Source organism: Haliotis rubra, unplaced genomic scaffold (genome assembly GCF_003918875.1).
Source record: "Haliotis rubra isolate DU_JTF1 unplaced genomic scaffold, ASM391887v1 Scf689, whole genome shotgun sequence".
NCBI lineage: Eukaryota > Metazoa > Mollusca > Gastropoda > Lepetellida > Haliotidae > Haliotis > Haliotis rubra.
The window spans coordinates 324,723-351,900 of record NW_025767400.1 but is presented as its reverse complement, the minus strand read 5'-3'; the positions used below and the strand labels follow the sequence as shown (position 1 = coordinate 351,900).

At 39.4% G+C, this 27,178-nt stretch overlaps 1 protein-coding gene across 1 annotated transcript in view; it reads left to right on the top strand.

Annotated features, from left to right (window-relative positions):
- Positions 1 to 24,601, top strand: part of LOC124258263 (UBX domain-containing protein 11-like) — a 31,649-nt gene extending 7,048 nt beyond the window's left edge. Inside the window, 10 exon segments of the mRNA XM_046692331.1 lie at positions 4,993 to 5,072; positions 12,623 to 12,749; positions 14,045 to 14,178; positions 14,672 to 14,684; positions 14,687 to 14,838; positions 15,708 to 15,903; positions 20,404 to 20,510; positions 21,999 to 22,069; positions 22,258 to 22,401; positions 24,088 to 24,601. Coding sequence (XP_046548287.1) covers positions 4,993 to 5,072; positions 12,623 to 12,749; positions 14,045 to 14,178; positions 14,672 to 14,684; positions 14,687 to 14,838; positions 15,708 to 15,903; positions 20,404 to 20,510; positions 21,999 to 22,069; positions 22,258 to 22,401; positions 24,088 to 24,220 — 1,157 coding nt within the window. The 3' untranslated portion in view covers positions 24,221 to 24,601.
- The last annotated feature ends 2,577 nt before the right edge of the window (positions 24,602 to 27,178 follow it).

The following is a 27,178-nucleotide window of genomic DNA, read 5'->3' as shown; positions in this document are numbered from 1 at the left end:
TCTAAATCCAAGCATTCATCATTGAAGCGTTGATCGGCGTGGTTGGAACATAACCGTTCTCCTCTTCGTACGGTTTCATCCCACCGAAACAATTCACCCACACGAGTTGAGTCACCATCTGGTTCGGAGGTTCGAATTCGTTCTTCTATTGCTGGGAAGTGTCGTTCTAGATCCCGTCACGCTCGAGCTCTCGTCGTCCTTCAAATGTACCAGTCCGAACCGATTCACCACCTCGATTCATTTCACCTATCAGAATTGGGTCTAATGTCAGTGTTGGTTCACTAGAACGGAACCATTCACCTAGCCGTGTCATTGCCAAGGGTCGAACTAGTTCACTCAGCCGAGCCGGCTCACCAGACCGTGATCGAATGGGTTCACCTGACCGAACTGATTCACGTGATCGAATGGGTTCACCTGACCGAACTGATTCACGTGATCGAATGGGTTCACCTGACCGAACTGATTCACGTAATCGAATGGATTCACCTGACCGAACTGATTCACGTAATTGAATGGGTTCACCTGAACGAACTGATTCACATAATCAAATGGGTTCACCAGGACGAACCGGTTCACATTCCCGACTCAGTTCACCTCAACATAGGTTTCGGTTCGACTCACCATCTCATAGTCGAATCAATTCACCACAGCGTTTTGATTCACGTAGTTGTTCAGTCTCACCTGGTCGAAGTGGTTGGCCATTTCGATCCGGTTCACCTAGCCGTACGGTGTGTTTTCGTCAGAGTGATTCTCGTAGTCGGTCTCATTCACCTCAGATGAATCAGGATATCCCGTCTTGTCAGTCTAGAGCTAGTGAGCACTTACGGTCAGCACCTTTACGTGATAGTTCCCCTCATTAACATCGTTCTGTGCGGGTGGTTTCACCTGCTAGGCTGCGTTATGGTTCAGTGGAACCTATGACCTATTGCCTCGGTCATAGGTTATTGCTGAGTCTTGGAATCCTGCGCTTGAGCCCTCTCCAGCGCCGGGTTGAGACACCATGCTTCTTGCTGTTGACCCTAAGTAGCGTAATTTTGCGCACACTGTAACAATGTTTACTTCCTCGGATCCCCACTCGTCATGTGTGGGTTGTATTGACCTGTGTTCCTGGAGCAAACGTTGTCGGGAATGTGCTCCCTTATCAAGGACGTTTTTAGAGCATGTAGACATGCTTGCTCCCATTGGCTGGCAGACCGAGCTCGTTACACTTCAACAGTTGATCACCGGACAAACCCCCGCTTTTAACGCTGACCGGTATTAACTGCTCGTCGTCCGGAGATTCCCATGTCGGACGGTGATAATTTTATTGGCGCATCATAAGATGTCTTCTCGTGGTTCCGCCTCATCAAAACGCTCTGTGTTGCCAGCTGACTCACACATCCGATCTACATCGTCAAATCGCCGAACCGATTCACCACACCGAATCGGTTCGCCATACCGAATGGATTCTCCAGACCGAACCGTTTCGCCATACCGAATAAATTCACCACACCGAATCGGTTCGCCATACCAAATGGATTCACCAGACCGAACCGTTTCACCACGGCGTATGTGGATTACGACATCGACACAGTTTCTTATCGCTGAAACGGTTCACATCATCGATTCAATTCACAGCACCGAAACGATTCACCTCGGCCGGAACATTTCACCTCGCCTCACCGGTTCATCTGAGCATTCTAGATCTCTCCATCAGCTGAGATCATTTAAACGTTCCGGATTACCGAACCGATCCAGATCACAGTCACGATCCAGATCATAACGCCGATCCAGATCACGGACTGATTCAGATCACGTCAACATTCCGGTTCACCACCCTGAACCGATTTACCAGCCCGACTCGTACCGTTTCACAAGGCCGAAAAGCTCCTTATCGTCGAACCAGTTCACCTGGCCGTTCAAGTTCACTGAATTGTCAGCATTTATCGAACTGTCAGCTTTCGTCAATAATCCGTTCCTCGGACCTTGCCAGCAATTGAGCTTATTCATGAATTGGGCGATTCACGATTCACTCGTGTTATTTCCAACACGGCGCATCTTACCAGCCTATCAGAGCCTATGCCAAATGTGTCTGGGATGCCTCCCAAGACACTTAACCCACATCGAACCTCGTCTTTGTTTTCATGGTTCAGGCTACGCCAGTCGCCTATAAGAGGCAGGAATGGTTTTTTGTTGATTCGACAAACATGATCGCATGGTTCGCCGACCTCCTACAGCTACCTAGAGCAAGATACCAGATGTTCAATTGATTGCATTCAACATGAAGGATCGGGACTTGTCAACATTGGTTTTGCACATCCTCAACGAGGTTCGTGAACTTGCATCTAGATTGGGCCAAATTTGTCGAACTCTGCTAGTTTTCAACAGGATCATAGTTTTCAGGGCATCTGTGAGGCGCTGAATTCCTCATTACGAAGTGGCAAGCTCTAAGCTCGACAATTTGATTTGTTTATCCGGTTTACCTTACGGCTTGTGAGGTGCTTAATGTTATTAGTCACATAACTTATCCCACCTTGTACCCCTTTTTCGGATGGTTGTACAGAGGTAGTAGCTATGTGCTTCACCATGCCGAATTGATTTACATGTGATGTCAGTAGCGCAGTCATCTAGAGATATCACGCTCGGCACTTGACGGTCTGACGATCCCAGTTCTCAAGAGTCCTCCGTGACCGGGGGGCTCATCTCATTCCAGATTTAATCTACCATCCGATCTTCACCTTTGATGAATGATTCGGTTCAACGATTCTACCCTTCGGTGTAGATATCAGTTCTACAACCACCCGATATGGCATAACTAGATACGCTTGCTAGCCAGGAATACTTTACGACGCTCCGATGAGTCTTGTTACTACAGACTACTGGTAACAGCGTGTTTGTGTATCGCTGGGTGCAATTGTTGCAGATGGTTCGTCATCTTCAGCTCCCTTTGTTTTACATGATAAGCAAGTTTCTGGACAGATAACAAATGGGTGAAGTTTTGCGCATGGTACCAGCAGTGATGTTTTGTCAAATAGCCAGCATAGCTCAGCCCGGAATTTATGAGTTGCGACTCGCCCGGTTAACCGAAGACCATGTTGTCCGTTTTTTTGTCACTCGTGTATAACGTTTGCAAATGGCGGACTACTGTTTGTTTACCGGAATTTTGATGATTAGAGTGACTATGAAGTGCCCTTGCAGACTTGTCTTGGTCCCAAGAATAGGATACCAAGTCCAGCCTTTAAATGCTAGTAACAATGAACACTGCCATTCCCGGGGTAAGAGTGAATGTGTCGGGATTTTGACAGCCAGTCGAGAGAGACTGCTTATCGAGGGTGACAGACAGAAACAACCGTGAACGGTTTGACTAGTTCAAGCACTGAGTTCAGAAGTCACTGCAGTTATGCAAGGACTGTCACCAGGCAGCGATCTACTACCTTTATCACTCCACCTGGCGCACCATTATTTTGTTCGGCCAACCGAAACGTTCCTGAGGTCACCGATCGTACGAATTTCTACAATTCGTTTACAATGTGAATGTTCCTGTAGATTGACTGACAATCTCCATGCGCCGAACATACTACATTGAGCACTCCGTCAGAACTGACGTAGTTGCTCGACTTATTGAACGTTCTTATAACAGGAGATAGCTCACTTTCTCCATCAAGTGGCCTAGCAGTGGTCATCAGGAGAAAGGGCCCTTCATCACAACGAATTGGAATTCAGCACTTGTTCATTATCACCTGTTCGGCACTCGAGAAACCATCAGCTTCAGCGCAGATGATCACCAGTTGCGATCGTTTCTGCTTTGTGTACAATCTGAATAAAATTCTGAATTTTATTTCTGATTTGTGTCTTCGATTCTTCTGGGACTTGTGAGTTTTCCGATTCAATTACCCTTTCACCCTCCACGGGACGGTGTCTGTGGGGGTTTTTCAAAGCAGGGGCTGGCCCGATACTGGTCGTCAGACCTTGGAAATCGTGGTAATGCGACTGATTACACTCGCTAAGCTGCGTCCTTTCACTTTCGTGAAGGTAGTGACTGAACACCACATTGCTCGGGAATCCCAGTCCCTGGAGCACTTGTGCTTAGTAAGTCAATGGGTTCGAACTAACCCTCACACGTAGTAACTTTGGTAGTTATTGGCCTACCTTGTAGTTGCTTCCTACGGTTGTTTTGGCATAACGCTTAGCTGTTATCGCTTGGACTTCGGGTAATCTATGACCCACCTTCCTACCGTGGGATAAGTGCAAGTCGTGAGAAAGGATAAGTTTAAAAATTTGGAAATTTTAACTATAATTGTATATTTATATACTTATCCTATCTCACACGATAAAGTCCCACCCTACCTCCCCACTACATATATTACCACCGTTCCGGTTTTGTCCTTTTACGGCTCCAAGATCGAGAATGAGTATGGAAGGTGATCACGTGGGTGAGGACTGCGCATGCCACGTGCTGTCACGGCCTAGTGAGCATGGCTAAGGCAGGAAGGCATGCACAGCACGGGGACTGGGACAAGGAAGGCCTGGAGCAAAGTTTAATTCGTTTCCACTCATGGTCGAATGAAGAGAGAGAGGTGCAAGTCGTGAGATAGGATAAGTATATAAATATACAATTTATAGTTAAAATTTCCAAGTTTGTTTATATATTTTACATATTTAAAAGCAAAAAGCTAATTGCTCATTGGCAATGGGGAATCAAAACCAAAAACTCATTTATCATGTGGGCATGTCATCTCTCGGTATATTTGGAATCATATAGAATCAAAGTTATTAAATCTGGCAAATATTCCCCATAAAATATTGGGGAATATAGTCACAGTGTATTCCCAATACAGTTTTGATAAAAGCTATCTTGTCAGTTAAAAAAAAGCAGAGAATTAATGATTATACCTGTAAGTGCATGTTGGAAAATATCTTCTGAAACCATGGTAGTTCTGCACATTGTTTCATCAGATAATAGGTACATATCACTTTTTTGTGTGACATGTGATATCGGGTATTGGATTTCAGGGGAAGGTAACTCTGGTGAGAAGGTTCAGGAGCTGGAGAAGAAATGTCTTCTACTACAACAACAGATTCATGAGATGGAGGTATTTGAAGAATTTCTTTCTTGACATTCCTGTTATTGTTGATCAGTAGCACATACAGTGGAGAAAGTGTAAAAGCTTGGGTCTGATAAATTACCTACGCTGACCAGTTCATTGGTATTGATTTTAATGTTGCCTCTAAACATCCTGTTTTCTGAAAGCACTAGATGAGTGCGGCCGATCCTTGGCAAATGTGATCCTTCCAGTGAAAATACCGAAGTTTAGTCATAGATCGATGCTCATGATGTCAGTCACTGGATTGTCTGGTCCAGACTCAATTATTAACAGACAGATAGCATATATAGTGAGACCCTGGATACCTGGACCTCAGATATCTGGAAACCTCGCCTCCCGGACAGTTTTCATAAAAACCAATCTCTTACATTATAAAAGTGACTGTCTATAACGGATATGTGGTTTCCGTTTCTGGACGATAATTTTTACAAACCAACCGGCTAAATCAACAAAAAAATTACTCCCTTATCTGCAGGAAGCTTTGATCTTCCGCTGACCGTGTGAAGTGAAGTACGAGAGTCCCACGTGTCTTGATACGAGACAAGGTCTGCTAATCCGGATTAATGACCAATCAGCAGGGTATTGGTGCTGATTAGTAGACCTATCTGATACAGAGTGAATTGTAATTGGCAAATCAAAACTGTTTTGGAAGTGATTATAAACTAGAAGTGTATGCTCGCTACCGTTTCAACATCAAAGCCTGGATGACAGAAATTCGGATATCCGGATATTCAGTTATTCGGATGATTTACGAAAAACGAATGTGTCCTGGAATGCGGGGTCTCACTGTAGCTGGAAGATTAGGGTGTTAAACAAACCTATAAATATTCCTATAATAGGGATGTCACCATACATAAGTTTCATGATTCGATACGTGTCACGATACCTATTTTTGGTGGCATTATTGCGTAAATTTAGTTACATTTTGAACATTAATATTTCATATTTTATAATTGTCCATGAAAAGATCAACATTTTCTATTCTCAGAGATTAAAAAGTTCTAATTTCCCATCTTTGTGCATGAAAAATAATCATTTATAATTATCATAAATTAAAAAAACATGGTACAATTGCAAATTGTAAATGATACATAAACATACTTAAACCAATACTTTCAAAACTTAATATCGATACAGTTTTGAATGTATCGACTATTGTATCGTCTTAGAAAAAAGTATCAATGCATGTGTCGTGGCATCCCTAATCTATACATTCATACAGTTTGGGAAAGAATCATCCTCCGTTTATCCATTGCACTACTTGTGAGTGAGTGAGTTTAGTTTTACGCCACACTCAGCAATATTCCAGCTTTATGGTGACTGTCTGTAAATAATGGAGTGTGGACCAGACAATCCAGTGATCAACAGCATGCGATCTGTGCAGTTGGGAACTGATGATATGTGTCAACCAAGTCAGCGAGCCTGACCACCCGATCTCGTCAGTTGCCTCTTACGACAAGCATGGGTTACTGAAGGCTCATTCTAAGCCAGACCTTCATTGGTCTACTATTTGTGTCTCCTGTTTATTATGATGAATGCCCTGGATCCAATTGCTACAGTGTTTGAAGGAAGGAATAAATATCCTGTCTTGAAAGGTACAATGCTACAAATAGCTGTCCAAGAGCTCTGGTGCAAGAGATATTGTTGTTGTTGTTGTTTTTTTGGGGGGGAAATTGATATACTGAAGTCACATCTGAAATGAAGCTAGATGGAAAATGGGTCCGAAGATATTTGTCATATAATCAAGATGTAATACGCTTATTACTCAAAACAGAATTAGGTCCTGTCTGTATCTTTATGAGCACCATGCTATGCAACCCTATTTTATATTTTGTTTATCTTACATAGTTTCAACAAGATCAATCGAAAAGTCACTTAAACAGACCCTAGTTGTGCGATGAGTTCTTTCAGAACATAGACTGATGTTATCAGTAACTTACATGAGTTGTGCACTAGTTTTTCCAACTCACAGAGGGATTTTGTGTGTTCATTTTGTTGTATAATTATATTTATATATCTGAAGCATGATTTTGTTAAAAAATATCCAACATGGCAAAAGGTGATCACTGTGCATGTGTTTTTGAAGTTTCGTATTGTAAATGACTCCAGATTTATTTCTGATGTTCAGAATAATTTTCAGTTGTTAATGCCTACGCTCATTACTTGCTTATCATCATGATTAAATGAATAACTGCCCAGTATTCAGATTTAGACATGCGTCAACTGGGGAATTAGCTCATGTTTAAGACGAATTGTGCGTTGATGAAGATGAAGGCATAGTTGAGTTGAAACTTCTTTAGTTACATGACAAACAAAAATGTACAATGCAGGAAGTGATATGGATTACATGGAATACAGATTAGCATCATATAAATAATTACAATAAAGTCTCACATGTCTTGAGTACATAGTTTTTAGTTTTTAAATATTTGAACGATGGCTGTCCTGAATTAGTCCCTATAACACAAGTATGTTGTAAAAATGCAGAGAAATTGTAGTATCAGAAAGAGGTAATTGTAACATGTGTCAAGCCTGAGTGCAGCAAGACAGATGGCATCAAGGCCATCACAAATGACATTCTGGCTTTACATGCTTCACATGTACAACAGCCTTGATAAAATCACCTCCACACATTGTTCCTAGTCAGGCAGGGGTAGAGTGTGCAAATATTTCATGCACCGAGGGAGACTCATCTGACTGCTGTGAGTTATTCATGGTTTCATTTCATTAGCTGATTAATAATAGACAAGTGTCTCCTCTACACAGAATAGAGCCATGTAAAATATATATATTCATACATGATGGAGGAATGTGATGTATAGCAGCCCATTAAGTACTGATAATGGTACACCCGTGAAGATCCGGGTTAGAATATTGATCTTCACTAACCCATGCTTGTTCTAAGAGGCGACTAATGGGATCGGGTGGTCAGGCTTGTTGACTTGGTTGACACATGTCATCGGTTCCCAGTTGCGCAGATCGATGCTCATGCTGTTGATCACTGGATTGTCTGGTCCAGACTTGATTATTTACAGACTGACGCCATATAGTTGGAATATTGGTGAGTGCGCGTAAAACTAAACTCACTCACTCACTGATAATGGTAACAATAGTCGTCCATGTTCTTTCTCATGGTTTAGTAAAGAAATGAGTATAACCATGAATACTGAATGCCTTTTAGAAAGGGGTCAGTTGCAGCATGTTATATTAGGACTACATTTGCAGTAAAGAAACAATTTCTTGTACTATTTGAAGTCCCTACCAGGATTCCAACCCACACTCTCAGAGTCAGGTACCTAATCGCCAGCACACAGTGACAGCTATCTAACTCACTCAGGTAGAAGCCATAATGGCTGAGTACTAAAATCTCTACTTTACTGAGAAAGTGTCATCCTAAATACTTGTGTAACGTTTGTTGAGTATAACCATAATACTCAAATCTTATTTAAATCAAATCTTTTACTCTGATACGATACCTCTGAGGAAACCTCCATAGAACAGTCCCTCCTGGATTCCGTGATCCCACGGTTGCAGAATAAATCGTGGAAAATACCTTTTCATGCAGAAAAACGTCTGGTCCACGGAAATGCATTTTCATGCAGACTACCTGCAGAATTTGCCATTTTTCTGCCGCGGAATTTACTTATTTTGAAAGTTGAATCAAGATTGCCTATAAACAAAACAATATTTTGTAGAGTGTGTAATGTCATTCCTGTTCACACTCTTAAAATCATCTTTCTAAATAAAAAAAACCCATCTTGCAAGAAAAAACAAGCTGCCAGCTGTACCTTGAATGTCATGAAGCTCTAAAACATTTACAGCTTTGTGTTTAAGAATTAAAGTTGAAATTCTTTATTATTTTTTGTTGTTATTTAACTGCAGAATCCTTTGCAGAATTTTGCAAAAATGGGATGCGTAATTCTTAAAAATTTGCCGTGGAATCCCAGAGGGACTGATAGAAGGATGAACCCTGAGCAAACTGTCACTGCCCAAAACAAAGGAAGGATGCATGGATTCTGGAGCTAATCACCTGTCAAGACTTTGGGAAATGATTCAGTATCATTTCTGTACCACCTGGGGTGGTGGGGTAGCCTAATGGTTAAAGCGCCAGCTTGGCATTCTGAGGACCTGGGTTCGATTCCCCACATGAGTACAATGTGTGAGGTCCATTTCTGGTGTCCCTTGCCATGATATTGCTGGAATATTGCTAAAAGTGGTGTAAAACATACTCACTCACTCATTCTTTACCACCTCCATGGTTTTACCTTGATCTATAGGACTAGAGGTCTTAAGAGGACCACTAATTACTAATTTCAAGGGTCCTTAAAGAAAATATGAAGGTCCTGTAAAGTAATGAAATGGTTTAGTGTACTAAACTTTAAAATTTAGTAATTCTTTGATTACAGGAATGGTATAGTAATTGTCAGGAATTTGGTGCAATGAATATCATTACTTATGTAACAAAACATGTGAAGACTATGAATTTGGTTCACTATTGAAGGACTTTTTGTTGGCTGAAGAAATTAGAATCAGTCTGGTTAATTGCATGTTAAAAAGTTTAGAATAAGATTGATCATGTTCGTAGCAGACAAGATTCAGAAGGACATTAATTATGAATGTCTTTGTTCTCCCAAGTCCTGAACGAAAAGACTGTTGATTAAACCTTTGTATGACAACACGAGTTTGGATTAATTGCCCTTACTAGTCAACGTGAAATATTCATGTCTTCCAGCAATCAGCTATTAGAAGGTGTTACTATCAGGTGACGTGTATCATGATCGGAGACATTAAAGGGAGACCTTGGGTATTCTGGTATCTTTGTGAGTGTCGCCTGGATGAATGCTTAATGAATGACAGTGCCTCTTGCAGAGTATCCGTGAAATCATCTCAGAAGACTTTCGTTTGAGCTGTGTCAGATCTTGGCCTTGGTATTGCTGATACAGCATTAAGGAATTATGGTTTTAAAAGTAATTCAGAGATAAAAGTTTCTCAGATATTTGTGGAGTTGGCTTAAAATAATTTCATGGTTTCAGCAACGTGAATTGCTATATTTGGATATCTGTTGGCAATATTTTCTCTTTATCACTTGGACAGAAATAGAAGTGTCAGTATATATCAAGGCTACCCTAAGTTTCACAGACATCAAAAGAACATTGAATCTGAACTTTTTGTAACTGCACTGCTGTGAAATGGCATTATAAAAACATGTATATAAGTTATGCGGAAATAGTTTGAATTTCTTTTACAGTTATTTATTTCTGTAATAATAAAAAAATGGAGCAAATATGTGTCAGTTGATAAATGATATCGAAAATTACACATGTGTGCATTTTAATATTTTGATATTGAGTTTAAATGTATAATTGGTGTCATTTGGACAAGTTGAGAATTTAAGGATACCCAATCTTTTTGAAAGCACTGTCATGAAAAACTAATATTCTATATTTAGAGTAAGCGCATCTATTGTAATATAGGTGATGACATGTTTACTTTATCCAAAACGTTTATTAAACCGTCCAGACATAACTTTTGTCTTACTGAAAGGTTTGTCTTACAGTTGAGTCCTTGATATCTTAGGCTAGGATTTATCTTGAACATCTGTGAAATTGTGCAGTCGTAACTTATACCTTTTTCAATAGTATGTCTGTGAGATGAGTTTTATTACTTTTGACTAAAGTCTTTCTCTAAGCTATTACAGATCATGATAAACTAATATTCTATATTTATATTTTCCTAATATCTGAATCCTAATATATCGCTTGTAGTGGTAATAATTTATAATTATTTTTTTGTATGAACTGTTATTCCATGACAGCCACCAATGACTTTCTTCCTTTGAAGAAGTGATCATTGTTGTAGAAAAAGAATTTGTTTTGTTTTTACCTGGCACACTCAGTGGATCATTGAATGCTTCATGTTTGAACACTGGGGATTGGCAACACATTTTACATGAATACGCTATACCATTTAGAAAGTGGTCAAATGTAACATATGTTATATTGGGGATTATTCTTTCTCAGTAAAGTACAGATTCTAGTACTTTTGTTGGGTTGAGTCTCATCCGGGATTTGAACCCACACCCTCAGAGTCAGGCACCTAAACGTCAGCACACAAAGTCAGCTGTCTAAGCCGCAGTGGTTGAGTGAGTTAAGCAGCTCACTCTGTGTGCTGGCTATTAGGTGCCTGACTCTGAGTGTGTGGGTTCGAATCCCGGATGAGACTCAACCCAATAGTCTGTTTCACCGTCCCGGGACCTCATTATTGTCCCTACTGCCTAGCCCTCCCTACAGTGCTAAAGCTCTAAATGAAGTGTCTAGATTTCCCCAAGTTCAGGCTTAATCTCCCAACTCACTGGGTCTCCTTTTCAATTTTAATGGATGTATTTGTTACTATCAAAATGACAACATATTCAGGGACTAAACATTAGTATACCAAGCCAACAACAGTACTAGAATCTGTACTTTACTGAGAAAGCGTAATCAAAATATAACATATGTTATACTCTTTATATGTTTTGTTAAATTTGCAAGCACTGTTAGTAGGAGTAACCATTGCAGCTGTCATTGCTAACAATTAAGTTTATGTTGACAACATAAGACAGTCAAATGCCTGTATATCAGTCAGGGATTCCTTGGGGATTAATACCTGAAGTGCAATCACTGCCAAGAAGACATTCTTTTCCAGTTTCACATGGGGAATTACTCAGAAAGTCAGAGGGAACCTTTCCAATTAGTTCAAATGAGGATGCATGGTTTCTTTCACAAATCCAGCTTTCTTAAATGGTTCCTTTATTTCTTCACAACACTATACTAGTGTAGTTTTATTTTTTTATGTTGTTTACTCCCCAGTTTTATTAGTTTTGAAGTACTGAAATCAGATATGCATGTCTGAATCTTTCACACACTTCTGAGTAAAAGATTGATTTTAAGATGTGTAATTACCATTCATAAGGAGTCCTCATCATTCAAGATCAAAGAAGGTTTACCGTATGTTGTTACCCGTGAAGATCCAGGTGAAACTTGGCCTGGAGCAACCTATGCTTGTCACTGGAAGTGATACGTGTTCATTTGGTCAGGCTCATCACGCCAAAGGCCCAGGTCTGATTCCCCACATGTGTACAATTTGTGAAGCCCATTTCCGGTGTCCCCTGCTGTGATATTGCTGGAATATTTCTAAAAGCGGTGTAAAACCATACTCACTCACTAAATGGTTGACACATGTCATCACATCTCAGTTGCATATATCGATGCTCATGCCGTTGATCACTTGATTTTCTGGTCGAGACCCAATTATTTATGTAGCTGGAATATTGCTGAGTGGGGCGTTAAACAACAAACACACAAACTCCACATGCAAATACAATGTGAGATAGGTGAGCTACAGAGCCCTTGGTTCCATTACATAAGACAGAGGTAAAACAAGTGCTGTAGTCTGTGATCACACCCTTCTTGTCATAGAACCTGGGGAGGTTTGGGGAGTGTCTCTTAATGATTTGTCTGTGGGATTAATGTTTTATAATGTTTATAATGTTTTTTCAGGCCTTCCTGTCTGACTATGGCATGGTATGGGTGGGGGAGAAGGTTGACCCTGAGTCTGACGTGTATAATGACGATGTTTACTCCAGCGGCGGCAGTGGAGGCAGTGAGGACGATGTGTGGAGACCAGGTAGGCAGGAAGCAGTGAGGCTGGATGAATCCCCAGTGGTCTCCAACATGCAGCTCAATGTGCATGCTGTTTTACCTTAGTTTACCGACCGCCTCCGTGGTGTAGTGGTTAGAGCGTCCGCCCGGAGAGCGGAAGGTTGCGGGTTCGATCCCCGGCCGCGTCATACCAAAACACGTTAAAATATGGTACTTGTTGGTCCCTGCCTGGCGCTCGGCATTAATGGGTACAACAAGGACTGGTCGGCTCGGAGTCAGTATAATGTGTTTGAGTGGGGTATTCATGCTTCACTGCGGCATGGTATCTCAGTGGGCTAGCACTATAAAACCAGCTGAAGTCTGGGCTAGTACAAGCAGCCGCACATACACATACACACGCATGCACGTCGTCATATGAGCGAAATATTCTCAAGTACGACGTAAAACCCAATTTCACCTCACCTCACCTCACCTTAGTTTACCAAGATCAGCTTTGTATCCAGGATTGGCCCTTATGATGACCCAGTGACCTAACCCTACTCATTAGTGTCTCTAACAGGGTAAAGTTGTACGTATTGCAGCAGCTGATAAACATGATGAAGCTCTCTGTTAGTTCTTTCGTTCGTGTGTAACCTCCAGATACAATCGTTTGTTCCAAATAAAAAATTTGAGCATCAAATACTCAGTAACACTTGCAAATATGGAAACACATGATGTTCTTTTGTCTTGAAACGTGTAGTTCTTCCACATTGTTTGAAGTCATGGTTATCTTTCATATCACGTGTTTGAAGTTAAAGTATCATATCATATCATATTCCAAGATTTATAATCTCTACCCACAAGACTACCCTAAATTTGGAACACTGTTTCCATCTAGATTGCATATTTCATTGATACACCCTCGTACAACAGTGTCTCAGTCGCCACTGATATGACATGCCCTCCATCTTCCCAGTGTCTCAGTCGCCACTGATATGACATGACCTCCATCTTCCCAGTGTCTCAGTCGCCATGGACATGACATGCCCTCCATCTTCCCAGTGTCTCAGTCGCCACTGATATGACATGACCTCCATCTTCCCAGTGTCTCAGTCGCCATGGACATGACATGCCCTCCATCTTCCCAGTGTCTCAGTCGCCACTGATATGACATGACCTCCATCTTCCCAGTGTCTCAGTCGCCATGGACATGACATGACCGCCATCTTCCCAGTGTCTCAGTCGCCATGGACACGACATGACCTTCATCTCCTTAATGTCTCAGTTGCCATGGACATGACATGACCTCCATCAACAAATCTAATCCTCATCCTGTTTCAGGATCATCAGTATCAAGAACTCCTGCATTCCACGTGGACTATGACCGTATTATAGAAAACATCCGGGACCTGAATGTGCTGGCTGGCGAGGGGGTAGCTAAGATCCAACACACCACAGATGGAGCTAGACTGAGGGTAAGCTGGATCATTGCCATCTCTTAAAGGGGTGTTCTGCTCTGGTCAGTTGGCAGTCCTTGCAAGTCTTATTTGAAACATTCGAAATCCCCTTTGTTTTGGTGTTACCAAACATGTTACGATGCATAGTAACTTTATATGATAACCCTTGCTCAGTTATGTCTCAATTTCAACCATAGCACTTTTTTGTACAGTGAATCTTTCTGTTGCTTGTGGTATTTGGCCAGGTAAAGTACAGTTGTATTTTCGTATTTTTAGAAAATAAAATCATTAATAAATAAGTTATCCACAAGCTTGAGTAAACTGTGTTGTTGCTTAACTTTCTTTGATGAGTATACAGTGCATAGATTTGAAATTAACACCAGGCTGGAACATAATACCTTTCAGTGAATTTCAAAATAACAATTGTTTTATGTGATATCTATTTACCGTTATTTAGGGATGTGTGTTGTTATTGTGTTAATGTCTTTTCCTATTTGATTTGTGTTTTAAGATTCAGGATCCAATCCCCTGACCTTCTATGCAAATGGAATCATGTTGTTTAAGGGGCCATTCCGACCCTTCTCGGATCCTGAAACGCAGCTTTGTGTTAAAGATCTCAATGATGGTTACTTTCCATCAGAACTTCAAAACCGCTATCCGGATGGCGTGCCGTTTAAGGTAACTCCTTATTGACAGAGGTGTAACTGTAAGATTGTAGCAGTAAGGTAATCCCTTTCTTTGACATAGTCTAAGGGATGAGATCCTTTGTGGAGCGGAGCCTTGATATTAAATATGGTCCATTTCGGGATCCTGGAGGAAAATCGGTCCTCGTTATCCATTACCAGGGCTCCAGATAATTTTTCAACATCAGGAGTACGTACTCCTTATTTTTTAAATGTAGGAGTACTGGAAAAACTTTTAGAGTACTGAATGGAATTTAATGGAGTATGTGATATTGTGTTTCGTTTCATATATGCACCACAACATTGCTACTCTTGTGTAAACAGGTAAAAAACAATAAAACAATACTTTTTTCAGATAAATACATCTGTAAATGATTCTAAGACCATACACCACTGCTGTGGTGCGTATCTGCTACTGTTTCTAAATTATTTCCTACCGTATCGTGCATATATTTTATCTGTACATACGCCGATACGGCCCTTATCTGGAGCCCTGCATTACATATGGTAAGAGCCAAATGGTGAGGATGTTTTCATTTTTCTAGTCCAGACTTCACATTTCTCTTTATTTAGAGCGTAGGCAGGTTTAGTGAATCATTAAGATTAGCAGATTTTTATAGAAAGTGGACTGTCTTGATCTCTCTAGTTTCTGATAATCCCACGGTGAAGCATGAGTAAAGTAAAGTGAGTAAAGTGAGCCCTCCATTCTTCTGATGCAATTGAGAATTGGGTGGTTGTAATGTGTGACTTGACTGATTTGATTGACAGTTGTAACGATACATCTACAGATAGAAAGAGGAGTCTTTGATAGTGAAATGATCATATCAAAGGAATCCTGTCAATCATCCAAATGAACTCTTCCAGGTGACAGATTTACGCAAGGTATCCTTCAAAAACGAGCGGCACCAGGATCTGTTTACTGGAGCAGGGCAGCTGTTGGGGGGAGACACGAAGCCATCTCGTCTCGTCCCCAGCAACCTGGACAAGTCTGTACAGCATCATGATCTGACCTCTCATGCTTCATCCGAGTCTTCCAGTGAGGTCACAAGTCAACTTCCAGGTGAGTTGTACGTTTATTGTGATAATGTAGTCCAGGACAAGTTGGTATAGCATCATGATTTGACCTCTAATGCTTCATCCGAGTCTTCCGGTGAGGTCACAAGTCAACTTCCAGGTGAGTTGAACATTTATTGTGATAATATAGTCCAGGACAAGTTGGTATAGCATCATGATCTGACCTCTAATGCTTCATCCGAGTCTTCTGGTGAGGTCACAAGTCAACTTCCAGGTGAGTTGTACGTTTATTGTGATAATATAGTCCTGGACAAGTTGGTATAGCATCATGATCTGACCTCTAATGCTTCGTCCGAGTCTTCTGGTGAGGTCACAAGTCAACTTCCAGGTGAGTTGTACATTTATTGTGATAATATTGTCCACTCTTGTATCTTGAGGTGCAAGTTCTAGTACTGGTACCGCGGTAGCTGAACGGGTTAGCTGGCTGACTTTGTGTGCTGGCGTTAAGGTGCCTTACTCTGAGGGTGTGGGTTCAAATCCTGGATGGGTCTCAACCCAACAAAAGTACTAGAATTTGTACTTAACTGAGAAAGTGTAATACCAAATACTAGTATAACATATGCAACAAGGTTGCAATCCAATGTCCCAAAACAATATCCATCTGAAGAACACCTCTGTTGGAATCCAATCTCCCAAAACAATATCCATCTGAAGAACACCTCTGTTGGAATCCAATCTCCCAAAACAATATCCATCTAAAACACCTCTGTTGGAATCCAATCTCCCAAAACAATATCCATCTAAAGAACACCTCTGTTGGAATCCAATCTCCCAAAACAATATCCATCTAAAGAACACCTCTGTTGGAATCCAATCTCCCAAAACAACATCCATCTAAAGAACACCTCTGTTGGAATCCAATCTCCCGAAACAATATCCATCTAAAAACACCTCTGTTGGAATCCAATGTCCCAAAACAATATCCATCTAAAGAACACCTTTGTTGGAATCCAATCTCCCAAAACAATATGCATCTAAAAAACACCTCTGTTGGAATCCAATGTCCCAAAACAATATCCATCTAAAGAACACCTTTGTTGGAATCCAATCTCCCAAAACAATATCCATCTAAAGAACACCTTTGTTGGAATCCAATCTCCCAAAACAATATCCATCTAAAGAACACCTCTGTTGGAATCCAATGTCCCAAAACAATATTCATCTAAAAACACCTCTGTTGGAATCCAATGTCCCAAACAATATCCATCTAAAGAACACCTTTGTTGGAATCCAATGTCCCAAAACAATATCCATCTAAAGAACACCTCTGTTGGAATCCAATCTCCCAAAACAATATCCATCTGAAGAACACCTCTGTTGGAATACAATGTCCCAAAACAACATCCATCTAAAGAACAGCTCTGTTGGAATCTAATGTCCCAAAACAATATCCATCTGAAGAACACCTCTGTTGGAATCCAATGTCCCAAAACAATATCCATCTGACGAACACCTCTGTTGGAATCAATCTCCCAAAACAATATCCATCTAAAGAACACCTTTGTTGGAATCCAATCTCCCAAAACAATATGCATCTAAAAACACCTCTGTTGGAATCCAATGTCCCAAAACAATATCCATCTAAAGAACACCTTTGTTGGAATCCAATCTCCCAAAACAATATCCATCTAAAGAACACCTTTGTTGGAATCCAATCTCCCAAAACAATATCCATCTAAAGAACACATCTGTTGGAATCCAATGTCCCAAAACAATATTCATCTAAAAACACCTCTGTTGGAATCCAATGTCCCAAACAATATCCATCTAAAGAACACCTTTGTTGGAATCCAATGTCCCAAAACAATATCCATCTAAAGAACACCTCTGTTGGAATCCAATCTCCCAAAACAATATCCATCTGAAGAACACCTCTGTTGGAATACAATGTCCCAAAACAACATCCATCTAAAGAACACCTCTGTTGGAATCTAATGTCCCAAAACAATATCCATCTGAAGAACACCTCTGTTGGAATCCAATGTCCCAAAACAATATCCATCTGACGAAACACCTCTGTTGGAATCCAATCTCCCAAAACAATATCCATCTAAAGAACACCTTTGTTGGAATCCAATGTCCCAAAACAATATCCATCTAAAGAACACCTCTGTTGGAATCCAATGTCCCAAAACAATATCCATCTGAAGAACACCTCTGTTGGAATTCAATGTCCCAAAACAATATCCATCTAAAGAACACCTTTGTTGGAATCCAATGTCCCAAAACAATATCCATCTAAAGAACACCTCTGTTGGAATTCAATGTCCCAAAACAATATCCATCTGAAGAACACCTCTGTTGGAATCCAATGTCCCAAAACAATATCCATCTAAAGAACACCTCTGTTTGAATCCAATCTCCCAAAACAATATCCATCTAAAGAACACCTCTGTTGGAATCGAATGTCCCAAAACAATATCCATCTAAGAAAACACCTCTGTTGGAATCAGATGTCCCAAAACAATATCCATCTAAAGAACACCTCTGTTGGAATCCAATGTCCCAAAACAATATCCATCTAAAGAACACCTCTGTTGGAATCCAATCTCCCAAAACAATATCCATCTGAAGAACACCTCTGTTGGAATCCAATGTCCCAAAACAATATCCATCTTAAGAACACCTCTGTTGGAATCCAATGTCCCAAAACAATATCCATCTAAAGAACACCTTTGTTGGAATCCAATGTCCCAAAACAATATCCATCTAAAGAACAGCTCTGTTGGAATCCAATGTCCCAAAACAATATCCATCTGAAGAACACCTCTCTGTTGGAATTCAATGTCCCAAAACAATATCCATCTAAAGAACACCTTTGTTGGAATCCAATGTCCCAAAACAATATCCATCTAAAGAACACCTCTGTTGGAATTCAATGTCCCAAAACAATATCCATCTGAAGAACACCTCTGTTGGAATCCAATGTCCCAAAACAATATCCATCTAAAGAACACCTCTGTTGGAATCCAATCTCCCAAAACAATATCCATCTAAAGAACACCTCTGTTGGAATCCAATCTCCCAAAACAATATCCATCTAAAGAACACCTCTGTTTGAATCCAATCTCCCAAAACAATATCCATCTAAAGAACACCTCTGTTGGAATCCAATGTCCCAAAACAATATCCATCTAAAAAACACCTCTGTTGGAATCCAATGTCCCAAAACAATATCCATCTAAAGAACACCTTTGTTGGAATCCAATGTCCCAAAACAATATCCATCTAAAGAACACCTCTGTTGGAATCCAATCTCCCAAAACAATATCCATCTGAAGAACACCTCTGTTGGAATCCAATGTCCCAAAACAATATCCATCTTAAGAACACCTCTGTTGGAATCCAATGTCCCAAAACAATATCCATCTGAAGAACACCTCTGTTGGAATCCAATCTCCCAAAACAATATCCATCTAAAGAACACCTCTGTTGGAATCCAATGTCCCAAAACAATATCCATCTAAAGAACACCTCTGTTGGAATCCAATCTCCCAAAACAATATCCATCAAAAGAACACCTCTGTTGGAATCCAATGTCCCAAAACAATATCTATCTTAAGAACACCTCTGTTGGAATCCAATGTCCCAAAACAATATCCATCTGAAGAACACCTCTGTTGGAATCCAATGTCCCAAAACAAAATCCATCTGAAGAACACCTCTGTTGGAATCCAATCTCCCAAAACAATATCCATCTAAAGAACACCTCTGTTGGAATCCAATCTCCCAAAACAATATCCATCTAAAGAACACCTCTGTTGGAATCCAATGTCCCAAAACAATATCCATCTGAAGAACACCTCTGTTGGAATCCAATCTCCCAAAACAATATCCATCTAAAGAACACCTCTGTTGGAATCCAATCTCCCAATGTCCCTAAAGAACAATAATGTCAAAACAATCTCCATCTAAAGAACACCTCTGTTGGAATCCAATGTCCCAAAACAATATCCATCTAAAGAACACCTCTGTTGGAATCCAATGTCCCAAAACAATATCCATCTGAAGAACACCTCTGTTGGAATTCAATGTCCCAAAACAATATCCATCTAAAGAACACCTCTGTTGGAATCCAATGTCCCAAAACAATATCCATCTGAAGAACACCTCTGTTGGAATTCAATGTCCCAAAACAATATCCATCTAAAGAACACCTCTGTTGGAATCCAATGTCCAAAACAATATCCATCTGAAGAACACCTCTGTTGGAATCCAATGTCCCAAAACAATATCCATTCATTAAGAACACCTCTGTTGGAATCCAATGTCCCAAAACAATATCCATCTGAAGAACACCTCTGTTGGAATCCAATGTCCCAAAACAATATCCATCTGAAGAACACCTCTGTTGGAATCCAGTCACGCCAAACATTGCTCACCTCAAGTACATATTAGCTACATGTCATTTTTTATGTTAACATAATTATCGAGGCTTCTTAAATTAATATCTACTGTTGTGATTTTGTTTCTGCAATTATTTCAGGCCCTCAGTTGTCCATGGAACAGTTTCTGAACAAACTGCCATCATCTGTGATAAAACAAGGGAAGGTTATCGACATCCGGAACTCACTGGGAGACCACATGCAGCAGGTTTGTTCATATGTTGTCATGTTAAGTTTATTTGTTGTTTAATGCCACGCTCAGCAATATTCCAGCTACATGGTAGCGGTCTGTAAATAATCGAGTCTGGACCAGACAATCCAGAGATCAACAGCATGAGCTTCAATCTAGGTAATTGGGATACAATGACATGTGTCAACCAATGACATGTTGATTTGTATGTTACAATACAACATTGCTCTGTAGTGAGGTCATGATTGTATCAATACAAATAGTGTTTTGCAGTGTTCACGGATGGTGTTTCAAAGTAACAAGACATTGGGTCCTGTAAGTTTCAGATGTCTGTCTGACCCATTGAAAATTCACAGGACCCATAGAATGAAATTAAACACACATTTCAGATTTAAAATTTCTTATAATTGGCATTTAAAATTACTAACAAACATAAGATTTATAAACAGCAAACAGGTATGACATATGACATATAACAACTTCAGTCAAAGTCATTGTGAAAAATACAGTCAGACACTGGGGCTGGCGGGTTGTAGATTTCTAGCGGACCCTATCGGAATCTGCCAGATTTGTCAGAGGGTCAGACACTATTCGTGAACACCTGTTTTGATTGGGCATCTCTTATGTGTTAGTTTCTTGGTTGATTGAACAGTTGAATGAATATGGGAGGAAAGGCCTCATTTAGCTCCAGCTGTATTGATGACATTCTTCAGTATTTATGTCTTTTCATCCTTAAGATGAGGATTGAGTGGTTGGACAATTTTACGCTTTCTAAGTTAGTTACTGATATACAGTGCTACCAAAAATGTCACAAGTGTGAATTGAAGTTTAATTTCAGGTAAAAAGTCCTCAAAAGATGTCACAGGAAGAGATGAAACACTTTCACCTTATTGAAAAACACTTTTTTGTGTCTCTTTGAATTACACCCAACGTGTTACTGTGACCATAATATTTTTGAAAAATATTTCTGATAAAGAAATGGAAGCCTTTTTGGGAAAGACTTTCCCCGTATGCCCCCTTAAACCTAACCCTAGACCTAACGGTGTATGCTTATGCTGGCAGTTAATCTGAACATAGGATACAACCTACTTCCATTCAAATCATATTACCTGAATAAATGCATATATTTTTTCCTCATTGTTAAAATTTAGGGGGGACACTGGCGGAAGTCATACTGAAATTTGTACACATCTGAAACATGGATGAACTTACCAATTTGGAGACATCTTGCATCTTTAGCCACCCATGCTTGTCATAAGAGAAAACTAATGGGATAGGGTGGTGAGGATCGCTGACTTGGCTGACACATATCATCGTATCCCAATTACGTAGATCGATGCTGATGTTTTATATCACTGTTTGTCCGGTCCAGACTGGATTATTTACAGACAGACGCCATGTAGCTGGAATATTGCTGAGTGCGGAGCTAAACAACTAACACACAAAGACAAGCATCATGATTGTCAACTGTATAGCAATACCCTGACCAGTTTATGTTCTTCTTAGGGCAAAGATAGCAAGACCAGCAGCGGAATCGTTGTCGTGGAAACTGCAGTAACGACAGAGATGAAGAAAAGGTAAGTGCAGCTCAACATTGTGTAGCTAATTGCAGTAATGAGATATGACTGTGTACATTTCAAAATACATGGCTCTGTGTAGCCTGGGGATGTAGTCTGTTTTTTAAATGGTGGTAAATCTGATTTGAAACTCCTGAACTTTTCACTACATATTGATACATCTTTGAGAGACTTGTGTGTATTCCCAGACTGGAGGCAGATGAAGGTAGTCGGCCACTGACGCCCCGAGATATAACCACTCTGAGAATCAAGTCTGGGGACCAGACTTATATAGTCAAGATGAAGTTCCAGAACACTGTGGGAGATCTTCGTCTCTATCTGAATAAACAAAGGTGAGTATCAGTGTATTTTGATTCAGATCATAGTAAGAACAAAAAGGAAAAAAGATCAAATGTGTGACATGTAGCTGTTGAAATTGGATCCTTGATTCCTGGTCGGGTTTTGAGACACAGGTACACAGGTCGGTATGTTTCTACCTGACAGAGTCCTAAATAAAACGTTATTTAACAGAAACTTATGATTTATAATTATTCCTTTCCACATTATGCAGCCTGCAATATTTTCCAATATATACTGTTAAAGCCCATTTCTGGTGTCCCCATTAAAGTTTAGACTTTGCTAAAAAGCGTAGACTCACTTAAATCAATCACTATAAGTTATGTATGTACATATGGTTACAACGAAGATGAATTTCTCCACTAATTTGGGGGAAACATCTGCAAACCTTATGCAGATTATTTGCACGAGGATCATGCATCAATTGCTGAAAAGCATGTGCTAATATCTTGCATGTGAACAGCTGCGTTTTGGTGTAAAGTTTTGATAAAAAAATCGCCATTGTTCACTGAGTTTCAATATTTATTGAACACATGACAATAAACTTTTCAACGTCACGAATTTGTTTTACAATACATCAGTTCATGTGTAAACAGTACCTTTAAACTGTATGGATTATTGTACAAAATCTAGTTCAGAACAGTCGACTGAAGTAGGTGGCTACATTTACACTAGTGAGTCTAAATTTTTGATGGGGAGTATACCTAGGACTAGTTTGCTAAACCCACAGTGATACTAATCCATATACTGTAAATCATGAAATTAATGCGTCACGAATTTAATGCGAGTGCAAGGGTCTAGTCTAAAATGGCGTCACGAAATTAATGCGAGCTCAGGAATCTGTGTTGATGATAAAATGTGACACCCTGAATCTGTGGTGTTGTTCTTTATCTTTTCACACTTGTCATTTACCAAATAACCTGAATTGAGCTTGTTAAGCAATGAATGGAAATGAGCTGACGATGTTTTGGTTACGCTGCCATGTTTGATCACGAGCTTGCTTGCTACTACTCGTCTTTTGACAACATGTATAAACGTAATCCGACTTGAAAGACACAAGTCATCTACCAAGGTACAACAAACACATGGCTGGAGAATGTCCGGTCTGGCTGATGTGCTTGAGTGACTTTAAACAATGACCAGTGATAATTACTAGTACATGTGGTTTGAGATACCTGTAATGAGGAAGTGACCTGTATTGGTGTAATGTGTACTGTCAACAGATTTATGTTTTCTGTCTTTTATTAAGTTCTCAAAAGTAGACATGGTCAGACTGAAATGCATCATTATAATAATGCGAGAAGAGTACAGATGCATTTATCCCATTAATAAAATGCTCGCATTAATTTCATGATTTACAGTATTCAGATGAATGACAAAGGACAAGTTCTTGCTTGTAATCTCCAAATGTTTTAGCACAGACTTGATGGATAATATAAAAATAGAAATGAGATTTTTGTGTTTACCTGATAATGATGGCATGGTCAAGACATATTATCCAATTACTGTGTTTCTTATCTTACAATGAGCATAAACAGTTGTGGAGTACTTTTCCAGAACATTTGAGACAAATCACCTGTTTCCATCAATCAGTATATATTTTGCAACTGCTTAGTTAGGGCTATGGCTATTGTTTTAATGTAGCCCTGAACATGGATCTAATGCATGTTTTATATTTTCAGACATGGTTTACCTCATTACCAGATCATGTCTGCATACCCACATCGTATCTATGACGACACCTCTTTGACCTTGGACGAATGTGGCCTGACCCCTAATGCTGTCCTTCACCTCCGTCCTTTAAAGAGGTCATGACCTTGACCCTTACTGAAGTCTTATCAGTTCTACGTCCATAAATTGAATTGCATAATACCATTCATTGTTTCAATGGCAATAACTGAAGATAATGTTTTTGGTGAAGGTTTTAGAATTAATGAAGCATTATGGTCTGTTGTAATTGATACAGGGCAGATTATGATTTGTTGTGAATGAGCTTGTAGTAGCTGACTGGTCATCGGTACATGTTTGGCTCAAAGCTGTGGCTCATAAAGAACACAATGTCAAATGGGAAACAGTGCTGTTTGTGCAATGTAAGCTGAACTGTCATTGCACAGAGAACTCACTATAGTCCGTTTGGCTCAAAAGCAGACCGATGAATTGCAATCTAACTCGAAAACTAATAAACATAATACTCAATGAAACGCTGATCATAATCAAAACATCAGACCAACTCTGTAATTTGATTGCAGAATTTATGTTCTAAACTTAAAAAAGTTGTTTAACAAACTATCATTAAGAGTTTGACACAGTTCACCATTTGTTACGAGGGAGGAGTGCAGAGAAAGGGACAACCAGGTGTTCGAGAAGCACGTGCACAAGTGCCAACAAAGTTATTGATTCATGAACCTGTGCTGTGCCGTCTCCATCCTTTCTCGCACACCTGGCTGTCCCTTTCACTGCACTCGTTCCTCGTAACAAATAGTGAATTGTGTCAATATTTTAATGATAGTTTGTTAAACAACGGGTTTTTTTAGGACATAAATTCTGCAAAACCTCACAGAGTTGGTCTGAGGTTTTGATTATGATCAGCGTTTCATTGAGTATTATATGTTTATTAGTTTTCGAGTTAGATTGCAATTCATCGGTCCGCTTTTGAGCCAAACGGACTATAGTTTCCTACTTATTTGATGGTTGGTTGGTTTGTTGTTTAACACTGCACTCAGCATTATTCCAGCTGTATGGCGCCGGTCTGTAAATAATCAAGATCCAGGTTTCAATTGGTCTTCAGTAACCCATGCTTGTCGTAAGAGGTGACTAACGGGATCGGGTGGTCAGGATCGCTGACTTGGTTGACACATGGCATCGTATCCCAATTGTGTAGATCGCTGCTCATGGACTGTCTGGTCCAGATTATTTACAGACAGCCACCATATAGAAGTTGTCTATCCATAAAAAGTATTCCTCTTCATAATATCCATTAACCCTTGGACAAAGCAGTATCAATGAAAAGGGCACAAAAAAATTCACATGTAAAATATTAGTGAAAAAACTTGTCCGAGGTGCCACATTTTCTTGAGCAGAGTTCCATCCCCTTGTAGTGCCAGGATCCTGACTTATACAACCATGGTTGTTGATGAGTTTCCTTCCTGCTCAAAGAAGCCTGATGACCTTGTTATTTTTAAATCAAGCTCCTGATGAATAGCATTCTATTTTCAAGGCTTACAGTACATTTAGGAATATTGAATAATTGTCTTTCAAAGTTTTGCTTTATCAAAGTTTTACAAACATAGAAGAACTGGTATTCGTGATCATATTCACTTTGTTGTGAAATTGTGATACACATCTATTAATTTGAATGTGTATGGTACAGTATTGACTTATTATTACGTTTAAATATTTTATATGGACACTGCTGATATTTGCAATTTCAAAGAAACCAATAACATTACCGTCAGCTCTTAAAGACTCTACGAGCCAAATATTTGGTGATTGCTATTTTGGCATTTCAATTTTCTATTACTTCTGTGTAGATTTTTATATTTTTATGTTAATTTATTATTATTATTATTTTTATTTTAGTTTTAATTATTGTGAGAGTTTGGCTGCAAGATTATGTAACACATTCCTGTTGTCATGGCATTGTGTTGTGTTTTGTATGTAACTGTAATAATAACCTGTTTACATCAAACAGTATATTTTGGCAACTGCTTAGTAAGGGCTATGGGTTTTATAAAGGTAGCCCTGAAAATGGATCCAATGCATGTTATTTTCTTCTTTATCATTCCAGATGCAATGTATATACTATTTAGAATTGAACTGCTTCATAACCTGAATATTTTTAACTGAACGTTTGTGAAGGTATTTCATGATGTTTGTCATTCATGAACTAGTTGTTTTCTCAAAATATGTTAGCTTTAGATATTTATTTGTATATTTTACTATGTTATTTTAAAAACTTTGACATTTCTAATCATTTTATTTGTAGGTAAATGTTCAAGATTGCATTGTTGATTGGTTTAAATAAAATGTAAAGCAATAAATACGTAAACCATGTGTATTTGTTGTGTACAGTATTGTCTTGTGTTGAGGTTAAAGCAGTGGGTTCATAGGAAATGACATGTATTTTTTGGCTGTTAATTTAACTGTTTTGCTTGTTACGCCAGATAAGTTTTATTTGTGGTTTTCTTGGCATTGATTTTAAGATTCAGAGGAAAACAAATTTACATATTTGGTTGTCACTCCTGGTCATGACTTTGCAATTTTTACAGAAAACAGATTTCAGTGGAAACTACCAATGTTGAAATATATATGATGATACTGGCTGTATGTTTCTTAAACTAAGTTTGAATGTAAGAAAAGTAAGTCTGATGTTCATTAGAGTAAGGGTATTGTTTCCTAAAATGTGACATTAAATGTAAGCAGAATAACTGATGCTTGTTTTTGAACTAGTTGTATTCTCCTGAAGACTGGCTTTGAATGTTATGTTAAAGAAAAATAGCTGATGTTCATAATGGTAAAGATTCTACTTTCCTGATAACCGAGTTCAACTGTAAGAAAAATAACAAATGATTACCTCGGGTGAAATACATAATTTGACTAAGATACCAAAATCAAGACGTAAATCTATGTATTTTAGTTTTGTTTTTACTTTTAAGAAGAAAGATCAGAGTAGGTTTATCTTTAAAGCAAGAAAGATTCTAGTTTTGTCCAAATCATTAGTAATAAAATTTACAAAAGATATACATGACTTGATCCATGAGAATATGGAGAAAC